General features: G+C 38.2%; 1 protein-coding gene across 1 annotated transcript; it reads left to right on the top strand.

Moving 5' to 3' along the window:
* Positions 1–6005: 6005 nt before the first annotated feature.
* LOC126802531 (vacuolar protein sorting-associated protein 60.1-like) lies at positions 6006–8078 on the top strand. The gene is made up of 6 exons (XM_050530173.1): positions 6006–6127; positions 6211–6456; positions 6857–6928; positions 7063–7174; positions 7561–7721; positions 7839–8078. Exons 1-6 carry the CDS (start codon positions 6059–6061, stop codon positions 7890–7892), a joined length of 714 nt encoding a protein of 237 aa, XP_050386130.1. The 5' UTR covers positions 6006–6058; the 3' UTR covers positions 7893–8078.
* Positions 8079–9940: the final 1862 nt, after the last annotated feature.

The following is a 9940-nucleotide window of genomic DNA, read 5'->3' as shown; positions in this document are numbered from 1 at the left end:
GATGCTTAGACACAAGTCTGAATCGTTGTTTCAGAAGGCTGAATAGCTAATTCAGAGATAGTGCACATGGTAGGACTCATTTGTTGAACTACGGAGGGCAAGCCCCCTATCGACTCCATCACCGAGATGTATGTCGGTCAATAGTTCTATGAGATCCAATTTTGGTCCCATGCACCAGGGTAATGAAAGAGTGTGCCCCTTACTCAGCTAGAAACAAACTTGGGTGTTAGACAAATCTCCAAGTGTTAATAAAAGCCGCCCTCAACCTCATGCAAAAACTTTAGAAGAAAACATGAGGGGTTAAGGCTAATATTAACAAAATGGACTTTACCTATTCCGTTCGATTTACAACCTACAACAATCATTCACTCAATCATCAAAACAACATCCTAAGATAAAATTACTAAACGTCACAAGAAAATAAGATAAGAATATACAAATGTACAATATGAACTGTGAATTCGAAATTAAAAGATTTGGGATCCATCTTTATGGATCCCCGGCAACGACGCTATTTGATCAGTTCGACTACTCGACATCAATATTTAACTATGTAAGCATCGTTACTAGTATAAAGCAAGAGGGTACCGTTCACAAACCGAGGATCCAACCAGGGCATAGAATCACAAACATTAACAACGAATTCATAAAGATATAAAAGTGTTTGATATATAGGATCGGTATCAAAACATAAAATAAAACCTAAACTAATATATACATGTGATCAACCAACCAACACACAATACATCACCAAAACAAATCATAGAAGGCAACCGAAAACCAGAATCCAGTCCTCCTTTAAGAGTCATGCCGAGACACTATCATGAATAACTAAGGTTGGATCATGCAATTAGGGTCCTAAGCAGTAACCTAAACACATAGACACTTAACACATTCAATTCATTCCAAGAGGTTCTAATCGAAATCTAACATGCTTATCCTACCATGCAACTTCAAAGCCACGCATATTGAATTCATTAAGCTTGTTACCTACTTAATCAACAATCATGCAATTCCGAAAATCACATAGAAAAGATAAACATATTCATGGCATAAGCCTTTAACCCAACAACCTAAATATCATGCTACAAGCGTATACATGACATATATATACTTTTGAAATCACACAAGAATAGATCACGGCAGAAACCGAAATTCATATAACTAAAAACCTAAAATCGCAACTTTATATAATTTGAAACAAGTAACTATCTCATAGACAAAATCGAAACAAGTTTACAATAACCAGAACACATACACAACCAAGAACAAGAAAAACTAAAAACCGAAATAAACATAGAGAGAATCATGGTTACACTTTATCAATCAAGCGATCTCACAAAGTATAGCCATGGCTTTCTAAGGCAATGAAACTTCTTCACAATCGTACTTCGAAGCTAAAGATTGGTGGAGAATGGTGGAATCGGTTTTAGAATTTCTTGGAAGGGTGAGTATGAAATTTGGTAGAGCTTTGGCTAGTATGTGCGCAAGGTTGATGATCATGGAACAATGAGGCCGTTGCTAGGGGGTTCAGTCAAGAGCATGGAGTGGATTATGAAGAAACCTTCTCTCCAGTGGTAAGACATACCACAATCAGGTTAATTCTCTCTCTTGTTGCTCATCATAATTGGAAGTTGCATCAAATGGATGTCAAAAATGCTTTTCTTCATGGAATTTTAAATGAGGAGGTCTATAAGACTTAACCAGGTGGCTTTCTTAATTCATATTGTCCTAATCTTGTTTGCGAGCTAAACAAATCATTCTATGGCCTTAAGCAGGCTCCTAGAGCATGGAATGAAAGATTTACCAATTTTCTTCCCTCTATTGGTTTCTTTGTCTCATATGCTGATGCAAGCTTGTTTATAAAGCGTGATGGTTCTAGCTATGTCTTTCTTTTATTATATGTTAATGAAATCATTATTACTGGTTCTTGTGATTTTGTGGTCACTACAATCAAGTGTGCTCTGTTGGAAGAATTTGACATGAAAGACTTGGGCCTGCTTCACTTTTTTTTAGGTCTTGAGATTAAATATATGCATAACGGACTGTTTGTATCTCAGCAGAAGTATGCCAAGGATCTTTTACATAAAGCAGGTCTAAATGAGTGTCATACTCATACTACGTACTCCATGCAGGTCTGGTCAGAAACTTTCAATGCATGATGGTATTCCTCTGCAGAATCATGATGCTACTCAATTTAGAAGTATTGTTGGTTGTTTACAGTATTTGACCTTTACTAGACCAGCCATGAAACAACCCAACCCAAAACTAACCTATTTATGCAACAAAAATCAGATTTAAAACAATAATAACCCATATTCTAATCTAGAATATTTGTGGCTACACCCAAACCTTGGTTGGGCTACCTACGTACTCTTTAAAAGGGATAAAACCATTCATCGTTTCATTTTCCATCAAGCCAATATCACAAGCTCTCACATTTACAACAAACCTACAACACTCACCTTAACAACACAAGCCTCATAGTCATTACGGTACGTATATCACAAACGGATCATCACAACCGACACACATAACCAATATCATAACACTCATCCATTAAACACACAATACCATATCTATTATCAATCAAGACAATCACATTCTTAACACATGACTATCACTCAACGATTCCATAAAATAAAGCCGCATGCATATATTCATAAACATTCACAAATTCGTAAATTATAACTTCGAAAACTCCCCACACACTCATACTAAAACCAAATTTGACAAATAACATGTTGTTGGATTCGTATCGATGAATACCACTCGATGAAGTAACTCATTGCTCCAGAAAACTCCACAGGCGCCGCCACAGTGGATGCGCGTAGGCCCCAAGCGCAACTATTCTCCAACCACTCCAAAACGACTTTACTCCAATATGAAAGTTATAAATCAACAGAAAACAAACCTTTTACATGATGGCATCGAAGCCCATATCAGCCGGGAAATGCTGCTGCTACTCGGAACAGTACAACGAATTCCCAAATCCTGAAACTCCATCTTGTCGCTTGATTCGAACTCCGAAATGCTTGGAATCGAAACTAGAAGAAGGAAATAAGGGGGAAGAGAGTAGTCTGGAACTATAATGGATATGGTATTGCTGGCCGGAGGCGGCGCCGACAACGACAAACCTTCTAGCCGTTCCAGCTCCAAGCATGGTGGTTGGTGGGATGCGGCACCGGTGTAGAGTGATGGAGGACGGCGAGAAGGTTCGAACGAGACCAGTGGCGCGCCGATCGGTGACCAGACGGCGGAGATCGGCTAGATGGAAAATTTCTGAATTTTTCTTCGGGTGAACAGTATGTGACCCAAGATTTTCTTATTTTTCCTCCTTTTGTCCTGATTTTCACCCCTATTTATACTATTTTCCAATAATACCCCATATCCTTTTTTATTCATAACATTTTCATACGAGCTTTGATTTGTTAAAGCAACTATTGATCAGGGTATATTTTACAAGAAAGGTTGCAACGATTCAAAATTATCTTTACAAGCTTTTGGTAATGCAGACTGGGTAGAAGATCCAAATGATAGGAAATATACTATAGTTTTTATTATATTGCTCAATGATGCTCCTATTTCATGGTGTAGTAAAATGTAGATTGCAATATGAAATTCCTCTAACTTTGAGAAATACATTCGCATACAACATAACTTTGAAAAAAAAATATAGATTTATTTTTAGAACAAAAACTTAAGAGAGCGAATTGTCACGTCCGTATTTTGGGAGTGTCAATCGTGGGCGTCGCTGGTTAAAAGAACATCATGCATATGTGGGATTTGCTCCAAGATTCAATGTGTGGGAGATATATGGCTGCTCCTTCCGAGGGATTCAAGCATGCCGACCCGGTTAAATTCAGAGTGCTTGTCGCTAGTCGAGGACTTAACATCAAAGAGGCGAGTTGGCCGCCCTACACACAGGTAGGGGTATGGAGCCGATCCTCTGATGAGCCAAAGGCAGGGCGAAAACAGTGTATTGCCCCGTTGGATAAGGTTGGCTCCATAGGGATGGAGCGCCGCATGGACCAAGTGTCGCAGCCGAATGGCTATGTCCGTGACAAGTGGTGTCAGAGCCACCTCAACATCGCTGTCGTTTTTTTCGCCAAGCGCTCACACGTGTCGCCATGTCCCCAAGATACGGGGGGCTCCGCAAGGGAGTCGAGTAGGCAGGGTGACCTCCGAAAGGGAGGACCATAAGAGAAGATCGGTGGCAATGTTCAGGACAAGAGAGATCCGCCGCGAAGTCATTGTTGGGTGTGCGATCTTTGGGAACTCCTTTTTGTCGCTCTAGGCATCGCGGGCGCACAAGGGATGCACGGGCCGCAAGTGAGGATGCTGTGTACGAGGACGTACACCAAGTTTGGTGGGGGAGGATGTCACGTCCCTATTTTGGGAGTGTCAATCGTGGGCGTCGCTGGTTAAAATAACATCATGCATATGTGAGATTTGCTCTAAGATTCAATGTGTGGGAGATATATGGCTGCTCCTTCCGAGGGGTTCAGGCATGCCGACCCGGTTAAATTCGGAGAGCTTGTCACTAGTCGAGGATTAAACGTCAAAGAGGCGAGTTGACCGCGTCTTGAGCCAATCCCCTGATGAGCCTAAGACATGGCGAAACCAGTGTATTGCCCCGTTGGATAAGGCTGGCTCCATGGGGATGGAGCGCCGCATGGACCAAGTGTGGCAGCCAATTGGCTAGGTCCATGACAGAATGCTCTGATACCAATCTGTCACGCCTCCAAATCCGAGACCACTATTATATGGAAATATGGTTCCTGAATTAGATATGTGACCTTAAAACCAATAAAATTTCCTCAATAAAACTAATAGAAATATATGTTTGAATAATACTTTTATTAAGAAACAAAATCAGAGTTATTTTACAATACAACAGATTTAGAAATACTGAAATTTAACGAAAATACATGAGTCTCGCATTAATTGTCTTAAATTAATAATTGAAGAAAAACCATCATTTTATTTAATAGATTCATCCCATTCCCCAAGCATCTACTCATTACCTGAAAATAAGATTGTGTACCATCATGAGTAACAAATACCAAATAAGTACATAATACATTCTTATATTAATTTGGCTAATGAGAAATATAAATATGAACAACCAAGTAAAATGTACCAAGAACCAGGTGTATTTGGTCACACGAATTCTTACTTATGCATATAGATATACATGTCAGCATCAATATATTCAATCAATTGTGCGAATTTTCAAGAAAACTGATAATTAATCACAAAGTCACATGTTAGGGTTCACTTTTACCTAAAACACGGATAAGCCTCAGCATACCGAGGTCAACACCAAAGTATATATACTCAAAGTCAATTCTCCTATGAGTATAATAGTGCACAATCTGTAGGAACTAGGGCATAAGGTTAACTCACAAAACACAAAATAATTTTACTAACAATTCACTAAAGCACGGGGTAGTACTAATCACCCGGCTTTACACCTCCAACTCAATAACGTCAATATAATATCACAATGTTTCAATTGGATGAAACGTTGTAGAGATGATCTTGAATATCATACCTAAATATTGAATCGTTTATGGTGAAAAAAGTTGACCGAAAAGTGTGCCAAAATTGAAACTTCACTCTGTAATTTCAGAGTGAACTTTGAATAAACTATATATATATATATTCAATATTTAGGTATGATATTCAAGATCATCTCTACAAAGTTTCATTCAATTTGACAATGATTTGAGTTTTCAAAATTGAGATTTACACAAATGGTTTACGTTGAATAGTTTTAACTCATTCATTGATTTAATCTAATTTAAATACCTTAACGATGTCCGAATTATATGAAATTTTTTAGAGATGATCTTGAATAACATACCTAAATATTGAATCACTTATGGTGAAACATTTGACCGAAAAGTATACTAAAATTAGAACTTCACCCTATAATTTCAGAATAAAACTTTATTCTCGATATAGACTATATATTAGTCTGAAGTCTTAACGCGCAGAAGAAGTGTTATCGCATTTGCCGATTGTAAGAAAAAGAAGGAAGAAAGATCGGAAGATGAAGAGGGTCTTCGGCGCCAAGAAGGATAAGGAGCCTCCTCCTTCGATTGGTGATGCCTCCGATAGGGTGCGCCTCTCTCTCTCTCTCTCTCTCTCTCTCTCTCTCTCTCTCTCTCTGAACCTCTGAATCTCTGACGGCGGTAATTTCAGATTAACAAAAGAGGGGATACAGTGGAGGAGAAGATCAAGAAGCTGGATGTGGAACTGAATCGATACAAGGAGCAGATCAAGAAGACAAGGCCTGGCCCTGCTCAGGAAGCTGTCAAGGCCAGAGCGATGAGGGTTCTCAAGCAGAAGCGAATGTATGAAGGACAGCGTGACATGCTCTACAATCAGACCTTCAACCTCGATCAAGTTGCTTTTGCTTCTGAGGGTATCAAGGATGCTCAGCAAACTGTATGTCCTCCTTCTGTTTGCCTAAGATAAACCATATGTATCTATGTCTTGTTTTGTTGCCCAGTCGGAGTGTTGTTGCAATGGGTTTCATGGGACTATAATATTTGGGTCTCTTTTGTTTTGCAATGTGTTCAGTTTAAGTTGTTTTGTCTTGGTAGCGTCCCAAGGTACACAGTTCAAGGATGTTGAGGCGGAGTTTTTCTGTAACCTGATTGGAACCTGCTGCCTACCTCATGAGAGGTAGGAGATGCAAAATTTGAATCTGGGGGAGGGTCTTTAATTGGAATTATGTGTCTTAAGTTGTGTGATACTCGTTTGTGGTCCATTTACGTTTTTCAGAGCCGTGTATCATGCGTTTTACGGTTTGCTTTGCAAATTGACGTTTGTTTGTTTTATGCAGATGACAGCTCTGAAATCTGCCAACAAGGAATTGAAAGGAATGATGAAAACTGTTAAGATCCAAGATATTGATGTTGGTAGTCTGTTACTGTGTTTGCTTCCTTTTATTTCATACTAGCTGCAGTAGACGTATTTCGTCCTGAACGTTAAATGCTCTCTCTCTCTCTCTCTCTCTCTCTCTCTCTCTCTCTCGCTCTCTCTCTCTAGAATTTGCAAGATGAAATGATGGACCTGATGGATGTAAGTAACGAAATCCAAGAGACACTTGGTAGAAGCTATAGCGTTCCCGATGACATCGATGAGGAGGAACTTATGGGTGGTAAGCTTGGAATCATGTCAAATTTTTCATATACTTCATTTCCATACATCCTCAGGGCAACACTATTTCTGATTTATGTTTTGTGGATGCTTTTGTGAAGTAAATCATATTTCTGTAACTTTTGTTCTACTGATGAATCTGGTTGTGCAACGTTTCTCGAATTGTAGGCTTATCTTTTGTCTATAGGGTATAGGAGAACCTGTTGTGCTTATCTAGTGGGCTGATAGATTAGCCACTTCACTTGCTCTGAAATGCATTAAGACCTTTTCTGTGTTCGTATTGTGATTTAAGCTGACCATTTTTTATACTTTATTTTTGTTGTACGTTTGTCTGGCAAATGATCTTATATTGTTCTTACCTGTTCTAGTTATCGATTTTGTGTACAGAGTTGGATGCTCTAGAAGCAGACATGGGTATGGAAACTGAATCTGATGGGGTACCATCCTATCTACAACCTGATCGGGAGTCTGATTTAGATGGAGAGCTCAATTTGCCTTCAGCACCCATAGGACATGCAGGAGTCCCAGCTGGAAGATCCAATGGCCGGGTATACGCTGTTAATTGATTTTATGCCTATTCAAAACACTTGCTTCATGGTACTGATGCCTTCATTCATTTCCACTTTTTGCTTATGCTAATTTATTCACCACAAAAATGTTTGCAGGCTGAAGACGAATTGGGTTTACCTGCTGTTCCTCGGGCAACACTTCGTGGATAAGAGTATAATTAACTATCTTGTGCAGTTGTGCATCAAGTGGGCTGATGGAAGAAGTCTTTGTAACCATATTGTGCAGAAGTGAATAACTTAAATAGATTCGATTCATTCTAGCGTTCAAATTTATTTATTGGATTATAATTTGTCAATGGCATGGTGTGGAATTCAACTTACTATATGATAATACTAGTGGCTTTTTTGAACCCAAGAATTGGAAGTCAGGAATTTTATAAATTTTTGAAAGGCATTTTCTCAAATCCCACCCAGCTCGGTTCATGGTGGCTTTCCTATTTCATTCTCAATAACACTTTGTTTTGTGAGCATGGCATATTACTTTAAAGTACACAAGGTAGAAAACCTTCATCCATTTTTACCATTCTTTAGACGAGTAAATAATTTAGCTGATAAACCTAGCAATTTGATCAAAGGATAGGAAGTTGCTCGGTTCGATCGCCTTTCTGTATCCCCTTTTATCTGGTAATGTTTGTGTGTCACTAAAAATTGAAACAGCCAACTTTGGGGACACCAATGAACTTACACATTAGCTGGGATGGGGAGTTCTTCGCAGTTTCTCATCGAAGTTTTGTTCCCTTTTTCTACACACTTTTAAAGTCAATTACAAAACCTTACTAAAATAATTTAGATCATAACATATACTTCAACTATGTTTTTTATTTTTATTTTTATTTTTTTATATATTCCCAATCAGAGTCTCCGGGAACAAACACAGATCAAATGCGAAGGGAAAACAAACACATACATACATCCCTTCTGTTTCATTATATATAATACATCAGGAGTCTTTGCCAAAAACCATCATAACATGAGTTGCCAGCATTGAACCTCTACGGCTCAGTTCCATAAACCGCACGATCAGTGGAAATTTCACAGTATCTCTGTTCAAAAGTGGCTTCTTCTGCAGTTTCCTGCCTAGAAAAAGACTGATGCTCAACAAATCTTATGCTTTAATAGATGGATAGACTGTTATAGGTTCTGATACAAAAATATCCCCCGAATACCCCAAGAGTTGGTATCTTAAGAGCTTTCATCTCTATGTTCGCTGAAAGTATCAGTTGCTGTAAACATTAGCTCTGTAAGAAATTGTTCAGAAGTCGTATATTATAAAATGAACAAGATGCAGACTAGATTTTAAATTGATTAAATCTGACTTCATATCTGGAATACACATATTATGCAAGGGGTCAAACGATGTTAAATTCTGTTTATACATAGAGTGCCATATTTGTAATTAGCTACCCTTTTATAAATTAGGCCAAAAAGAAATGGAAGATCAAAACAATGATAAAGCTATGAATAAATACCAATCTTCATGACGAACAACTTTCCCTTCCAACAAATACAATCTGATGAGGGATGTCACATCTATGTTTCTTCCGAAGAATTTGTAGATTGTTTGTTACCGATCAATATCTGAATTGTCGATTATATTTTCGTAAACGATGCCAACCAAAAAAACCAATATTTTGGAAGAATTTTGTACAAAAATAATTCTAGACATCAGGATTTCCAGATGAAAGCACATTTTCTGTAACGTTGCACTCCACAATTCTCGATTCACTGAAAACCTGAGAAATAGAGGGAGGGAAAGAAAACCAATGATGTTGGATCACCTAAATGTTGAAGAGCAGAGAAATAATGTAGACTCATCACATAAATTCCTATAAAAATGTAAGTACTGATTATCATCACATAAGTTTAGTTGGCATAGATTAGATACAATACCTTGGAAAGCGAATAAAATGGTGACTTGATCTGCTTCACCCAACAAATTGCAAAAATGATGATCAAACAATCTAGGAACATCCCTTTCATTTCTTTAAATTGAATATGGCACAAATACCTCCAAGGGAAATTATGAATTATCAGTCTAGATATAATTGCTGCATATTGCTTTGAGGTAGAGCATACTACTGCATAAATGAAAGACATGACTTTGGAGTACGGCATAAACTTAATAATCATCCCCTCCTGTTAATAAGGGAGAACTCAGTTTGGCTTTTCCAAAGCCATTTTCCACATATGCATATAGT

The sequence above is a fragment of the Argentina anserina genome, chromosome 7, assembly GCF_933775445.1.
Source record: "Argentina anserina chromosome 7, drPotAnse1.1, whole genome shotgun sequence".
In the NCBI taxonomy this organism is placed as follows: Eukaryota; Viridiplantae; Streptophyta; class Magnoliopsida; order Rosales; family Rosaceae; genus Argentina; species Argentina anserina.
The sequence above is the reverse complement of the archived record's forward strand: the minus strand, read 5'-3'. Positions and strand labels throughout refer to the sequence as shown.